Genomic DNA, 17,521 nt, shown 5'->3' with positions numbered 1-17,521 from the left:
TCCCTCCCACTCCCCTGCTTATGTTCCCTCTCTCACTGTGTCTCTCTCTCTCAAATGAAGAAATAAAATCTTTTTTAAAAAATTTGTTTCAGAAAGAAAGGATAGATGTAAGCTAGAAGAAAATGAAATAAAATTAGAAGATTACATTAAAAAGAGAGTTCACATACATACCATACATAGAATTCATTCCCCAAAATAGAAAGGAAAAGAAATAGAACAAATGTTTAAAATATTTTGAGAATACATTTTGTTGGGGAAGAGATTTGTGATTGAATCTGTGTAAAAGAGCCAGTCCTTAGCAACATTAGGATATATTCTGATCAAGGGACTAGATTTGAAAAACAGTTATTTTGACAACCGGCCAATATAAGAGAAAGTCCAAATAGCCTCAGACTTTTCCATAGTAAAATCTGTAGCTCAGAGTCAGCAAGAGCAGTTTCTACAAAATCCTCAAGGTGTCACATTGAGAGTATTACACCCAGTTAAGAAGATACTCTTCAACAAAGACAGCAAGTCTTTTCTGAAGGGACAAGAACTGTAGGATCTTTGTTCCTAGAAGCCTCTGTTAGAGAATGAGTATCAGGTAACCAGGGAGTGACATAAAGAAGCATGGCAAAAAGGCTGGTAGTAGACTCTGACTTTACCTGAAGAACTAATCTTATTTATTTTATTTTATTTTTTTCCTTAAAGTCTTACCTTGTTGAGAAAGAGAGAGAGTGAACATGGTAGGGAGACAGAGAGAGAAACAAGCAGACTCTGTGTTGATCATGGATACCGACGAGGGTCTCTACCCCCAACCCCAAGATCACGACCAGAGCTGAATCCAAGAATCAGACAGTCAGCCAACCGTGCTACGCTGACAACCCCCCACAAAGAACTGATGTTAAAACAGATGTGGGAGCTAGGTGACAGATTGTACGGTTGCAAATCTAGGCAACACAGAAAGGGTATGTATCTATATAGATAAGAGGAGGCTAAAAACAAATGGAGAGGAGAGAAGGTTTACAAATACGGTGACTTCTTTTATAACATGATGTGTGTTTTCCTAAAAAAGAATCACTGCTCCATATAAAATAGTGTACTGAAAATCATAGGGCTAATGGAAAAATGCGTTTGGGGATAAAGTTCCTAAGAGCTTTGTCAGTGACACAGTGAGAAGCAGTGTTGAACTCTGTAGCTGTAATTTTGTGTTTACTTTTTTCAGTTCTATTGGTTTTTGCGTTACCAATTTTAAGAATTAGTAAACTTATAAATACTAGGATCTTTATGTCCTTTTGAGCCTTTGACCCCTTTATGATGATGTCTCTATTTCTGGTAGAACCTTTTTGTTCTGAAGCCTATTTTAATATTACTACTGCCAACCCACAAATCCTAGCTAAGCCACTTACTGGCTTAGAAGAGTCACTTAATCTCTATGAGCCTTTGTTTCCTCATTGTAAATTTGGATAATAAGACCTTTGTCACAATATTTGTGGGCATCAGAAGAGGCAAGATACACATACACAGGGCCTTCCTAAAATAGGCATCTGGGAAGTTTATACTTTTTTTTTTAAAGTTTTGTTTATTTTATTTATTTGACAGAGATCACAAAGTAGGGCAGAGAGGCAGGCAGAGAGAGAGGAGGAAGCAGGCTCCCTGCTGAGCAGAGAGCTCAATGTGGGTTCGATCCCAGGACCCTGTGATTGGGTTCAATCCCAGGACCCTGGGATTATGACCTGAGCTGAAAGCAGAGGCTTTAACCCACTGAGCAACCCAGGCACCCCTGGGAAATTTTTACTTTTAACCAGCATTTAACTAACGTTCTTCTAAAAGCTCAGGATATACATCAATGAACAAGAAAGTCAAGGACTCTCCCTTTGCTGGGCTTACATTCAGGAGGAAGGTGTAGAGATAGGGACCACAGAGGAAGAAAGGATGCAAATAAATTAATCCTATAATTTCAAGTCATGCTAAATGCTATGAAGGGTTTTAAAGACCAGAAGATGAGACCATAACGATAGAGGGTATTGGGGATAAGTAGACTATTTCAGCCAAGTGGCCAGGGGTAGTCTCTTCAAGATTGTATCTGGAAAGGACCTAAATTATATGAAAAATCTTGACAGCAAAGATCTGTGAGGAGAGCATTGCTGAGAGAGGCGGGAACATCCTGGTCAGGAGTACCCTGGACTCATTCAGTCAATCGCAAGATAGCTAGTGTGTTTCTCTCACGACAAGCACAGTGAGCAATGGCATGAAATAAAGTTGGAGACACCAGCATAAACTTGATCTTGAAGTTCTAGGCCATGCTGCAAAATTTGAATGTCCTTAAAAAAAAAAAAGGAGGTCCATTGCAGTTTTTACTGTGAGAGAGACTATAATATAACCAAAGGGGGAAAAAAAAGTTTTTGGCTCTTTCCCCATGGTTACTGGCACATCGCTCCTAAAACCCTTGGAATCTCTGGCATGAAAAGAGTGTCCTTTTGTATACTGAAGTAACTGGTGGCTGGGGGCCGCGAGATCACTTCAGGTGTGTGTGGGGGTGGCCATCACCAGTGGCCAGTGACTTAATCACTCAAGCCTAGGGAATGAAACCTCTCTAGGAGTCTCTAAACAACAGTTCAGGAATCTTCGAGAGGTGTGCGCCAGAGAGGGTGTAGGAATTCCACATACCACACACGTCCCCAACCCTTGCCTATATATCTGTTCTCTTTGGCTGCTCCAGAATTGAATCCTTTATAATAAATTGGTAATATAGGGGCCGCCCAGGTGGCTCAGTTGTTAAGAGTCTGCCTTTGGCCCAGGTCATGGTCGAGCTCTGCATCGGGCTGTCTGCTGGGAGGGAAGCCTGCTTCTCTCTCTCCCGATCCCACTGCTTCTTTCCCTCTCTCACTTTGTCTTGCTCTCAAATAAATAAATAAAATCTTTAAAAATAAAATAAAATAAATTAGCAATATATAAGTAAATAGTTTTTGGGGTTTTTGAGGTGTTCTAGTGAATTACTAGTCTGAGGTGAGATGGCTAGTCATGGGAACCCACGGTATATAGTCAGAAGCCCTGGAGGCAAAAAAAAAGAAAAAAACATTAATAGTCCCTTCAGCTTTCTTGTAATGTCTGTGTGGTGTATCTTTTTCCATCTTCTTACTTTTAGTCTATTTATATTTAGAGTGGGTTTCCTATAGCTAATACATGGTTGGGTCTTTTTTAATTAATGTGAAAATCTCTCATGTTTTAATGGGAATATTTTAACCACTTAAGTGGATGCCCTGTGGGATACGATACCTTCAGACTATGACAGTCTGATTTCAAATGACGTCATGCTATTTTGTAAGAAGCTTACAGTGTTATAATAATATGCTTCTGTTCCTCCTCCCGTTCTGTGTGATACTTTACTTCAAACCCCACAAGGCATCAAGCAGCTCTTTCTGCCCACAGGTCGTCTTGTGCAAGATGTTTTCTGTCGGTATGGAAACCTGGATCGACACTTTTCTGCTCATACTTGATTCACTTCACTGTCTTCTAGGCTACATACTACCTTCTCTGATTTTTAAATCTCTGTTTTTCCGTATTTAATATTCTGTTTTCTCTTGTTGCTGTCAAGATTTTCTTTTCATCTTTGGTTTTTAGCTGTTCAACTCTGTTGTTTCCAGATTTACCTTTGTTTTATTTAGTGCGGGGGGTGGGCAGGGTGGGTTTCCTGGTTATTTTTCTTGTTGTCTTCTCGGTTTCCTAAATAAGTGGTTTGATGTATTTCATTCTTAATGTTTTCCTGGGACTCCAGTTCCTTATGTGTAGCTGTATTTGATACTGTTCCCTAGTTCTTGGATCTTCACGTCAGAATTTCCTCAGTGTCTGTGCTCCGTTTTCAGCTTTTGGCTGCCCATCCAAGCCTGTGTCACAGAGGGTTTATTTCTTTATTCCTGTTTCTCTTCCACCAGTCAGCTGGGCTCATGCTGCTTCTATGAGAAATAAAGCCAGCCACCAGTTAACAGTGATAGATACAGATTTTATTCAGTAACTGTTGGTAATAGGGGGTTAGAAGTTTCAGTAAAACCGAGCTCAACTCCACATACTGCTAAGACAGCTAGGGACTTACAGCCAACAGGCAGAGTGCAGGGGGAATCACTGGATAGAAGATTACTAAGAGAAACACCAACAGTAGGGGGATTTCTTGCTGAATGCAGATCGGGCACTAACGCATCAGGGACAGGGTTTAAGGAACTTGATCAGATATCAAGGGTGAAGGGACTGTCACTAGACTGATTTAAAAGGGTTCTTGCGGAAACTGAGCTCAGCCCGGATAGACCTGGAAACCTAGTCAAGGCCTAGTTGAGAACAGGCCTCAGAGGACACTAACTGAGGTTTAGTCAACAGGAGAGTTCGTCTCAGAGTATCATTAAATTTGCATTGGTAATGAAATAAATTATAGCAGCGGTACCTTTAATTGTGTAATTTCATTGTAAAATTCTAATGGACATACTACAGGAAAAGAATATGAAACCCAAAAGAATGCTTGAGAGGAGTGGCAAGTGATAAGTCATGACAAAACACAGAGGTGAATCTGAACAAATGGGTGTGTAAAGCAATTATGATACTAATATGTAGTGCTAAAAACATACGACAAGAGCACTAACTGTATATAAATGAGGTGAGAGGTGATCAAATTGAGTTTGATGCTTCTATTCTTCAGAAAGGGAGATCTAAGATATTGAATTAGTCTCGATTTTAAGTTAAATATTCATGGTATTATGTGATGGATAGCCCCTTAAAGCTGAGAAACAGATGTGTATAACTTCTAAAGTTGTAAGGGAGAAAAAATGGAAAAGATAAATTATTTCACAAAGGAGGAAGAAAAGTACAATAGAACTGGTAGTAAGATTGTGACAAATATAAAGTACCAAGTAAAATGTGAGAGATGACTTGATATATTTCAGGAATTACCATAAATAGCAACAGACTACATTTACCTGTTAAAGTACAAATTCTCAAATTGGATCTTTGAAATAAAATAATACCTTCCTATAGCTAAGATAAGAGGTTTTCATTTATTCTGCTATCTGCATATTTATATTTTTAGTATCTTTTGCCCACCCTACATTCAGTGTTATACCTGTGTGTATACAGAAGATACAGGATATCCTGATCCCTTCAGTGTGGGAAGAAGTAATATCACAGTCAGCATTTACAAATCATAAATTTTCCCCACTTCATTTGTTACCTCCTGTGAATCTTCTCTTGTAACTGTGTCCTTGTGTCATTTTACTTTTCTGTCTTCCTTTCTTATTAATGTTAGATCACTATTGTTATATTTTTGGAAACTTTAAAAAAATTCTTTTTATATTCTCAGTTTGCGCTGATACCACCCAGAACACTGGGGCATACTGTTTTCCTCTTTGTTCTGATTCCTAAATGCAGTTAGACTTTGCCCGCCACAGCATCTAATTTATCATGTTAATATCTTGAGTTGTCTTTTGCCCATTACATAATATAGCAAATTTATGTTTTTCTCATTTAGTGACCCTTAATCTTTTTTACCCTTTGAAAAAAAATATTTTATTTATTTTTTTAGAGCAAGCACACATGAGTTGGGGGAGGACCAGCAGAAGAGGGAAAGAAAGTATCTCAAGCAGATTCTGCTGAGGGTTGCCTGGGTGACTCAGTCATTGGGCATCTGCCTTCAGCTCATGTCATGACCCAGTGTTTTGGGATTGAGCCCTGAGTTGGGCTTCCTGCTCAGCAGGGAGCCTCCTCCTCCCTCCCACTCTTCCCCTGCTTGTGTTCCCTCTCTCTTTCTCTGTCAAATAAATACATAAAATCTTTAAAAAACAAACAGACAAACAAACAAACAAAAAAACCTCTGTGCTAAGCATGGAGCCCTACACAGGGCTTGATCTCACAACCCTGAGATCACAATCTGAGCTGAAATCCAGGAGTCAGACACGTAACCACCTGAGCCACCCAGGTGCCCCAGTTACCCTTAAATATGGCTACGTTTCCTCTGTATGGCACAGAACTGGTGCTAATCCTTCTTTTTAGGATTACCCACAGATGTGCTTTCCTGCCACGTAAGTCTACATTTCATTCCTAACATACTTGGGGATTTTTGTGAGTTAATACATTAAAAGTACATGGAACAGTGCTTAGCTGATGGTAATGGTTAGTTTTCCTGTTAACTTTTCTTGTTGTTAATATCATCATTGGTTTTAGGCACATTTTCAAATTTAAGCTCAGCTTTCCACAGCTTTTAAAATGTTCCTTCGTTCCTTTAATTTACGTTATCTACTATAGAATCTGATTCCTGGTAGTGTATGGATGTTGAATGAAGAAGCTATTCTCTGGATTATAATTTCTTCAAAGAGAGCAGCATATCTTACTTTGTTATATAACATATAGTGGCTATTCGATCATTGCTTAATTCATTAACTGTGCCTCTTGATGAGTGAGAGAGCCTTTATATTCATGAAATACTATAAGGAATTAATTTCTAAATGGACATGTTGGGTTATAAACCTGTAGGTTCTTGTTCAAAATTACAGATTTGTAGAAAACTTGAACTTTATTTTGAAAAAGCACACCATTTGTTAAGGACCATTACTTTCATAATCACTCAGGTGTATTCAGAGGAAATCAGATATAAATACTTGCCACACACCATAGATTGTAGTTGGAAAAAGAAAAAAGATTACGGAGTATTTCAAATTTCAGCAGTTAATAGGGTATGTTTATGTTTCAAGGGAGTATTAGCCAACATTTTTTTTTCACCTTTTTACATTTTTATTTATATATTTATTTTAATTTTTTATTTCTTTTCAGTGTATCAGTATTCATTGTTTTTGCACAGCACCCAGTGCTCCATGCAGTCCATGCCCTCTCTAATACCCACCACCAAGTTTCCCCAACCTCCCACCCCGGGCCTCTTCAAAACACTCAGATTGTTTTTTGTTTTTCTTTTTAATTTATTTTTTATTTTCAGCATACCAGTATTCATTATTTTTGCACCGCACAACATAGAATGAGATGTATAGAATGCAATTAATTTTTTTTAAATTGGTGTATAAGTAGGACTTGAAATGGTTGAGATGTTTGTGAAGACTTATTATGAGACAGTGTCATTTTCCTAAAGAGCGAAGTTCTGAGCAAGTCCAAAATGGGAATGTAAGCCAGCTGAGTTGAAAAGACTTGCTTGAACGTGAATGATTTTTGACAAATTAATAGTCTGGCATTTCTACAAAGAAGACATTTATTATGGACTAGTGAAGCGATCACTTGAATACCCAATATGTATGTAGTTGAGGACACATTCCCCCTCCAGCCAAGCATTATAACTGCAATACGTTTCCTTTAATGGTGCTTGGAGACAATGGGCTTTGAAGAGGTTTTTAAACAGGGTCATCATTGTTACATTGTATGTACTGAGCAAGAAGGTAATGTGAAGTATAGCTGAGAATTCTTAGGGTGAATAGATAGATCATTGAGTGGGGTCAGGTCTTCCATGGTTATAAATACACATAAAACCAAGAAATTTAGAAATCCGGGTGTAAAAGAAAAATTCTTACTAATAATATGTCAGAGCAAGTTTATAGTGGGGAGAAATTAGCATTTGGTGGTAGGATATCTGACCAAATAAGCTTGAATATACCACAACTAAAAACAACGGAAGGATTTGATTGTCTTTCTGTCTTCTTCCTCATCTTTTTAATTTTACTTTTCCTGGTAGACATTTGTATTTTTTATAAGTAACATGAATAGAAGGAAAATTAGAAACTACATTACAGGACTCTCTTCATAGGCACAAAGAAATCAGTGTTTCCAGAAATTTAATGTGGTATTAACAGTATACTAAGATAATGTATATATAACAAAACAGAAGTAGTTTTAAAGGGGGGAGAATGAAACTGGAAACATGTAAAGTTTAGAGAGAATTTAGGTGCACTAATGTAAGTATGAGAGGAAAATTATGTAAAGTCTGATCCTTCTAAATAATACCAAATTGTTCCTCTATTTCTTTAGGGCACTCTTGTCTACTAAGTTTCATGGCCTCTCTGGTCTCTGCATTTCCCCTTCCTAGATGAGCCTTTTATTTTTTTTAAAGTCTTTTCTTCACCATGCTTTATATTTATTTGTAACGTACATATTAAGTCTTGAAGTATGTATTTGTAAATTGCCAAATATAGATGTGTGTGTTCTAAGTTTTTAATCCCCTTTTCTACCCTTTCAGGTTTTGTTTTTCTAATCCAAACGGATGGGGCAATATGACTGTTTGGATCACTCTTATTTCACAAAACTAAGTCAGTGACGTAGAGGGGCATTTGTTTTAAGTGTAATTTCATCATAATTAAGACACGATTTATGGCTTATGGTTTGTTGGTCTTTGTCATCTTTAGAAGTCTGCAAAGTTGATAGCCAAGCAGAAGAGACTCAAGAAACCCAGGACAGACGTTTCTGGCAAGCTCCATTTATCAACAACAAAACACTGACTGTGCACAGAGGTAATGTATTAGGAAACATTTTTAATTTCAGCACAGACACAGTTCCTTCCATAAAAATACTGTGTAGGTGTGACTCCTGTGGTATGAATTTGAAATGTATTTCAGAATTAATTATTAATAAGAAAACCTATTTAAGTAAGAAGGCTGTTGGCCTCAATACAATAAGGAACAGTTGTTCCTTCAGATTAACCATTAACAACCTCAAATGGGAAAGAAACCTTGTGAATTCATTCAAAATGGAAAACACCTCAGTCATAATGAAGATTTAATCCCGTATCAGAGAACTAAAAATATAGAGCAATGCTTTATTCAAAGCAATAAGGAATACAAGGAATGTGGGAAAGCTTTCCATGAGACGGCAGTTGTCATCCCATATAACCAAGCTTACATAGGACAGAGTCCTTGTGAACATAATGAATCTGATAAAACATTCTGTAGTAATTCAACCCTCATGGTCAGTAGGATGGCACAAAGAACAGAAAATCTTTATGAGTTTCAAGAATATGCTACAACTTCTGAGAAATCATCTCTCTTGGAACACAGAGTTCATTTAGAGGTGAAAGGTTATGAGTATATTGAAAGAGTGGATAATTTCAATGGGAGATCAGACTTTCTTGGCACAGGAGAGAGAATATTTGAATATAACAACTTGGGAGAAGCCTGTGGGGAGAAGTCAGTTCTTAATATAACTCAGAGAACACACATAGGAGATAAAGTCTATGAATGTAATGAATGTGGAAAAACATTCTGCAGAGAGTCAAAACTCACCAAACATCAGAAAACACATACAAGAGAGAAACCCTATGAATGTAAGGAATGTGGGAAATGCTTCTCTCGCAAATCTCTCCTCACTTTACATCAGCGAGGCCACACAGGAGAGAAACCTTATGAATGTAAGGAGTGTGGGAAATGCTTCTCTAGAAATTCACACCTTATAATTCGTCAGAGAACTCACACAGGAGAGAAACCCTATGAATGTAAGGAATGTAGAAGAAGCTTCTACCATAAGTCATATCTCACAGTACACCAGAGAATTCACACAGGGGAGAAGCCATATGAATGTAATCAATGTGGAAAGACCTTTGTAAGTAACTCAGTCCTCACAGTACATCAGAAAACACACAGGTGAGAAACCCTATGAGTGTAATCAGTGTGGGAAATTCTTCTCTAGAAACTCCTACCTCAGAGTACATCTGAGAACTCACACAGGGGAGAAGCCCTATGAATGTAAAGAACGTGGGAAGTTCTCTAGGAATTCATACCTGAGCAGTACATCAGAGAACTCACACAGGAGAGAAACCCTATGTGTGTAAAAAACGTGGGAAGACCTTTTGCCATAAGTCAGACATTACAATACATAAATGAACACACAGAGGAGAGAAATCATACCACTGTACTCAGTGTGGGAAAGCCTTCACTTGCAGCTCAGTCCTCAGATCACATCAGAGAACTCACACAGGTGAGAGGCCCTATGGATGTAATCAGTGTGGGAAGTCATTTTCTGAGAAACCTTGTAAGTGTAGTGCATGTGGGAAGTCCTTTTATCATAAGTCAGATCTCACTAAGCATCAGAGAACACATACAAGAGAGAAACCCTATGAATGTAATCATTGTGGGAAAACCTTCAGTTGCAACTCAGGCCTCAAAGTACATCAGAGAAGACACATAAGAGAGAAACCCTGTGAATGTATTGAGAGTGAGAAAACCTCCAAGAAATCAGTTATCACAGTACTTGCAAGGTTACACACAGGGGAAGAAAATTTATAAATACAGCAGTGAGAGAAATCTTTCTCTTGTGATTCATACCTCAAAATACCACAGAAAATTCACAAAGGACGTGACCCCTATGAATGTAAAGAATGGCAAATTTTTACCCTAAGTCATCTTCCAAAGTAAACAAGAGAATACGCGTAGTGGGAAATACTCTGAATTTGTCGAATGTCTGAAAACCTGTTGAAGTAAGACAAATAAAATGACTGTAGAAGAAACCCTATTAATGCATGTAGGAAATATGGGGGATTATTATGAAATAGAACGTATTAAATAAGGAACTTACGTAGGAGATAATCCTGTCAATCAAACAGATGTGTGAAAATATTCTTCCAGAATTTGGCCTTAAATAACAATCATAGCACACTTGGGAGAAAAGTGTCAACATCTTGTATACTTTTGAGAGCTTTATACACAAGCTGTACTCCATGTATGTCAGGGAAATAATAGGGAAGATACCCAAAGAATGCACAAATGTTGTTCAGCCTTTATCGAGAAATGCCATTTTGTTGAGCAAGACAGTTGATATCAGAAGACATCGTAAAGATGTTTTGAGCGTGCACGCTTAAACAAAATTTGGACTTTCTTATATCTGAAGATTGTATTGAAGGAAGTATGTCCTTAGGAAATACGGACAGAAATTTTCCTTTAGCTATATTATCTCTGATCTCAAAATTTTTAATAGAAATAAAACTAAAAATAGACATTTATAAAAACATTAACTGTGGAATGTGAAGCTTTTTGAAAAGAACAGATAAACTGAATATTCTTCTCAGACCCCGCTTTTACTTTTGGAGAGACATATGTCACTCCATCCCCCTGTCAGAGGGTTTTTGATTAGTCTGTCCCCAACCTATGCTGATACTTCTGCAAATAATGCTTGATGGTCTGGTTCATCCTGGAATCTACTCTGGGGGTTCTCCTCGTGGACTAGAGCCAAATCAGAATGTACACTGCCATCAGCCAGGGACAGTTGAGGATGTGTCTGCTTCTTCTCCTTGGGTTCAGGAACCAGAAGTAACATTGAGTGTGTTAATGAAAGTAGAGAACTGCCTAGAGTGCCAGGACTTTTGTGTCCCACCTGAAATTTACAGGAAGCTCCTCATGGCTTAGCTTTGTTGAATTCAGGCCTGTTGACCCAGGGATAGCCCACCTTTCCAGGGAGAGAAACTTTGTGGTGTTTTAGTGTAATATTTCATATATTATCTAATTATGAGGCATATCTTAACCATTGGTGTGTCTGCCACAGGTTGGAAGTAATGTAGTACAAGAATAGTTGAAGTATCTGCATACCATCCTCAAATCCATTCCATACCCTATGACTCCTACCACCTTCCGCACTTTTCTGAATTTGGTTAGTATTGATCTCAGGTCTTACTAGTTTTTACAGTAATATTTCACATATATTTCTCTGTGTGTGTTTGTGTGTGTGTGTATGTAACATTGTTTTGCTAGTATATCAGTGGGAACTCATGTTTTGCAAATTATTTTTGTCTTGAAATGCATGGTTTTGATATTTATACATACTGATCTATTTAGCTTTAGTTGATTCACTTTAATAAAGCTTAATATATGACCATAATGATATTGTCTCTTTTCCTGTTAATGATTTTCAGAATTTTAAGATCTTTGTTATTAAAATAATAGTGCTTCCAAATTTTTAAAAAACAACTCTGGGCAGTAATTGAAATATGGCTAAATAGACCTTATTTAAGTCACCAACTTGAGTTTTAAAAATAAGAGTATACTCATATGTATGACTCCTACAGTTAAGAGGACACACCCATTACCCAGAAAGGTTTCTCAATCTTGGGACTTCCCCCTCCTTCCCTCCTGGCCTCTGGCAACCAGTGATTTGCCTTCTGTAGCTAGGTTAGACTGATTTTTTAAAATACCATTTTGCATAAATGGAGATGCACAATATGTCCTCTTCCTTGTCTGTCTTTCATTCAGCCTGATTTTGAGATGCATCCGTGTTTTAGTATCTGTCAGTAACACCTTCATTTTTTGATTAAGTCATATTTTATTGTATGTTTAGTACTACAGTTCTGTTTACCCATTCCCTTTCCAGTTTTTGATTATTACGAGCATAGCTGCAGTGAACTTCATGTGCATTTTAATATAGGCCTATTGTTATTTCCCTTGGCTGAATACTTAGAAGTAAAGTTTCTCGGATTGTAAAGAAACCCGGTCCAGGCCCTGGGTTTCAGTTCTGTTTGCTGTGAGCATTTCCTCTGGTGTTTCCAGCCTTTGGCCTGTTTGACCTATCAAACTATTGATGGTGTATTGATAATTCTAATACTCTTGACATTGTGAGAGATTAGCTCTTCACTTTGTGCTAGAAATGTTTCTTGCTGTATTTTCCTTTTAATTAAAAAAAGAAAAAAGTCAAAGTCCCACGTTTCTGCCCATTTGAATCTCCCTGAGTCTCTCTGTTGTGAAGTGGTTGGGTTTGGGGATTTCTAGGGCGGGGGCCCTGACATAGTTGGTGGTGGCTTTGCCTGGAGGAGCCCATGGCTCAGGACTTAGAGTGGGGACTGGAGCAGTGTGAACTGTGGCCTGAAAATGTGTTCGTGTGTGCTGAGGTGGTGCCCAGATTCTTTTGGAGGATAAACTGAGGTTTTGATCAGTAGGTTAGAGAAACACTTGATGGAATAACACTGATAATTTTGTTTTTGTATTCAATCCTAATTTTGTGTTTTTGTTTTGGTGTAGTACAGTGTGCTCTATGTTCTAAGAAAAAATTGGCAATCAGTTCATACAGTATCATGATTTAATAATCCTTCATCTCTCACCAGGTCATATTTCAGGTTTTTATATGTAGTTTTTATATCTGTAGTTCTGTTTCTGAATTCTGCATTTTGATTCATTCCTTCATTTTTAAATTTCTTATTTTAAAGATTTTATTTATTTGAGAGAGAGAGAGAGAGAGAGAGAGAGAGAGAGAATGAGAATGAGCTAGGAACAGGGGCAGAGGGAGAAGGAAAGGGAGATTCCTCACTGAGCAGGGAGCCTGATGTGGGTCTCAGATCCCAGGTCTCTGAGATCAGGACCTGACCCAAAGGCAGATGTTTAACAGACTGAGCTACCCAGGTGCCCCCACATTTCTTCATATTTTTATTTTCACTCCAGTGCTGCACTGTTTGGCTGGTTGCTTCAGTTTCTGGGAGGGAGGGAGATGACCCCCTCCACTGTTCTTCTAACAAGTTTGCTTTTGCTGCATTGACTGGAGAAGGGCCCGGCTTCCTGAAGATGAATAGGATGATTCAGTGACACCCAAAAGGCAGTGGCTATCATTGTTCCCACTGTGCTTCAACACCTTCACCCACTGACTCTTTGATGATGGCAGCCACCAGCAAATCTCCTGCAGAGGACTGCTGCCTTGGGATGCTTTACTTGTGGTGCTGGACTTCATTCCCCCTGGCAGCCAGTACAGCTAGGATTAGAACCTAGGAAAAGTCCCATTAGAACCCAAGAAATTGGGGTGCCTGGGTGGCTTAATCGATTGTCTGCCTTTGGCTCAGTTCATGGTCTTAGGGTCCTGAGATCAAACCCTGCACTAGTGTCCATGCTGGCTGTGGAGCCTACTTAAAATCAAACAAACAGAAATCAGCCCAAGAAAGTACCATCCTTTGTGTTGTTCTATACTGTGGATCAGATTTTATTTTTCTTTTCTTTTTTTCTTTCTTCTTTCTTTTTAAAGATTATTTATTTGTCAGTGAGAGAGCACAAGGCAGAGGGAGAGGTAGGCTCCTGGTTGGGTAAGGAGTCTGATGCCAGACTTGATCCCAGGACCCTGTGATCATGACCTGAGTCATGTTAGGCTGCTGCCTAACAGACTGAGCCAACCAGGCATCCCCCAGGATCAGACTTCAATAACCCTACCAGATTTCTTTAGTTTTGACATTTTAAAGGACAATGAAAGGTAGCTAAACCTACACCAGGTTTCTCCATCTGCTGGGGCTGTGCTGTCCGGGCCTATGTGCCTCCTGTTCTTCTAACCCCATCAATTCCACCCATGTTTTAGCCAGAGAACTGTAGGAGTGTGTGTGTGTGTGTGTCACTGAAAGCTTTGACTCATCATTCATATCTTTATTGTAAGCTTATAATCTTTATTTTTCCTTTTTTTGGGGGTAAGATTTTATTGATTTGCTTATGAGAATGAATGGGGAGCAGAGGCAGAGGGAGAAGCAGACTACCTGCTGAGCAGGAAGCCTGACATAGGGCAAGATCCCAGGATTATGACCTGAGCCCAATGCAGATGCTTAACCGACTGAGCCACCCAGGTGCCTCTTTATTTTTCCTTTATTGATTATCTGCCTTTCTGAGGCAGCGTTCTACCTGGGTTTTCATAGCTCCACACTAAGGTATTCTTCCACTAGTGTTCCCTGTTTTGAGGTAATTCCTATACATTCTGGCTGTGCTGCTAAATGATGCTATGATCTTGGACTCTTTTTTTTTAACCTCTCTGAGCCTTGGTTTCCTCTGTGCTAATGGGGATAATATGCCCTCTCTTGCAGATGTGTGGAGGGCCATGGCTGACTTGGATGCAGTTGGGGTCATCTCACGGCACATGGAATACACAATTTATCTTGCTTCCTGTCTTGATAATGACATCTTGGTTTTCATGCTGTCTTAGAACAAGTAGAATTTGACTTACATGTAAGTTGTGAATTCACATACTTTTGACAGAGGTGTTATTTTATTTTATTTTATTTTAGTTTAGTTTTAAGCAGGCTCCACACTCAGTGCAGAGCCCAGTGTGGAACTCAAACTCACCACCGTGAGATCAAGACCCGAGCTGAGATCAAGAGTTGGCCGCTCAACATAGAAATTCAGTTGAGATCATCTCACAGTAATTTATTGAGGACAGATGATAATAAGGATCTTTGGGGAATTGAAAAGATTGTTAAGGGAAAGAAAATTGGTAAACTGCATTTTTTTCCTGAAACTAAATACTTTTCTTGCCCTCAGAGCTAGGCATAGGTTTAAAAAGCAAGTGTATTATTGTCTGTCTCTGCTTGTCAGAGAAGCATGAAAGGCTTCCAAAATTTAAGGCAAAATATCAGAAAACCTGATGTTATAAGATGTCTTGGCTCCAAAGTTTTGTTACTGCCATTTTGATGCAATTCATGTGTTGAACTTGCTGCTTCCACATTTATGACAAGCATACAAAACTTTAATTAAAATTATCTCAAATTTGAGTCTCATTAAAATATTCACCTAATTAATACCATCTTCCTTGATGCTATAGATAAAATCTTTCCAATTTATAAACTTTTTTTTTTACTAAATGTATTTTCAGTGGTTCCTATTCCTTAATTAATACTTCAGAAAAAAACTTGATTTACTGTTCAAAGTTTACTAAGTCTATCTTATGTCAATGTGTATTTTGTATTGCACACAGTTGTTAACTAAATGCAACTATCCAAGATCTTAAACATTACAACTTTGTCAAAAATATTTTTGTTATCTGTCCATATTTTACCAAATAAAACTTCTTACCATGTCAAGTTTTATGGCTATCAATATTTTTGGGGAGATTCTTTCTACCAAGTGTGTTTTTTGGCATTTTATTATTGCTATTTTCAATACTTCCAAGCTATATGATTCTTCAAAAATATTTTTACTTATAACTCTCAGTTTGGGGGTTTGTTGATTACTTCAATCATAATATTTACTAAGAAATGGTTAAAAGTTTTGGATGTAATTATCATCATGTTTTCATGATAAACATTTCAAAAGTTCAAAAAATGATTATCCTTTGGCTTAATAAGAGAAAAATCATTCCTGGATTCATTTGAGGAAAAAAAAATCTTACAGCTTTAGTAATTACAAAATAAGAATGCTAATTTCAAGAAATATTACAAACACCAGCATCATTTGGTCTATTGTGAAAGACTAATCATTCAGTTAAGTAAAATAATAGGTATTAATTTCACATAACCTTAGTAGAGATATAAATCCTATATATTATTTCTAAATCATGTATTTTTTATTATGGCCAAATATACATGACACATACCATTTTACCATTTACTATAACAGCTGGCATTTTAATCATTTTTTTTTAAAGTAGACTCCACACCCAGCATAGAGCCCAACACAGGACTTGAACTCACAGTCCTGAGATCAAGACCTGAACTGAGCTCAAGAGTTGGACACTTAACTGACTGAGCCATCTAGGCATGCTGTTAACCATTTTTAATTGTACAATTTAGAAGCATTAACTTATAATGTTAATCACCATGACCCATTTCCAGAACTTTCTCTCCATTCAGGACACTCCACACCCATTAAGCAGCAACTCGCCATTTCCCCCTTCCCTCAGCCCCAGGTAACCTTTTTCCCGCTTTTTGTCTCTATGCACTTAGTTATTCTTGGTACATCCCATAAGCAGATTCATGTAATATTTGTTCTTTTGTTTTCGGCTCATTACACTTATCGTAATATCTGTAATATTTTTGAGGGTCACATACAGAGCGTGTGTCAAGATTTTATTCTTTTTTAAGACTGAATAATATTCCATTGCATGCAGACACCGTATCTGTTCATGCATTCCTCTATTGATGGACACTTGTGTTGTTTTCAGCTCTTGGCTACCGTGAATAGTAATACTGCTGTGAATGTTGGTGTATGAGTACCTGTCTGAGTCATTGCTCTCCATTTGGGAAGGGGATGGTGAATACCTAGAATTGGAATTGCTAGATCCTATCATCCAGCTTTTTGAGGAACTAACAATTTCACACAGCAGCTGTGCCGTTTGAAAGTGCACATGGACTTCTGGTCCTCCATGTCCTTACCGAAGCTTGTTGTCTTCAGCGTTTTTGAGAATAGCCGCCCCACTGAGTGTGAAGTGGCATCACATTGGGTTTTGCCTTGCATTTCTCAGATAATGAGTAATTTGAGCCTTTTTCATGTGCTTTTTGGCTATTTATGTATCTTCACTGGTGAAGGGTCTGTTCAAGTCCTTGCCCATTTTTTTTTTTTTAAATTGGGGCTCTTCGTTTTTTTTATTCTTGAGTTGTAATATTTGTATATTCTGGATATTAACCTCTTATCAAATATATCATTTGAAAATATTTTCTCCCATTCTATGCTATTTTTCCCACTCTTGCTAATGTCTTTGATGCACAAAGTTTTTAAATTTGATGAGGTCGAATTAATTTTCTCTTCTTGCCCATGGCTTTGGTGTCCTTCTCCCTGAAGTACCAAATCCAAAGTCATGAAGACTTTTCCTTATGTTTTCCTTTATGACTTTTATAATGTTAGCCTTTACATTTAGG

The 17,521-nt window shown here is 37.9% G+C and overlaps 2 protein-coding genes across 2 annotated transcripts in view; both read left to right on the top strand.

The window, feature by feature from the left end:
* The window catches only part of LOC116573602 (spermatogenesis-associated protein 31E1-like), a 683,312-nt gene that overhangs the window by 625,359 nt on the left and 40,432 nt on the right, over window positions 1–17,521 (top strand). The gene's annotated exons all lie outside the window — the stretch shown is intronic.
* Window positions 8,666–10,367, top strand: LOC116573471 (zinc finger protein 883-like). The gene is given in 3 exon segments (XM_032313634.1): window positions 8,666–9,581; window positions 9,583–9,733; window positions 9,735–10,367. Coding segments are annotated over 3 exon segments (1,560 nt in total). The 5' UTR covers window positions 8,666–8,670; the 3' UTR covers window positions 10,233–10,367.

Source organism: Mustela erminea, chromosome 14 (genome assembly GCF_009829155.1).
Source record: "Mustela erminea isolate mMusErm1 chromosome 14, mMusErm1.Pri, whole genome shotgun sequence".
NCBI classification, from domain to species: Eukaryota; Metazoa; Chordata; class Mammalia; order Carnivora; family Mustelidae; genus Mustela; species Mustela erminea.
This window is presented reverse-complemented; position numbering and strand designations above follow the sequence as displayed.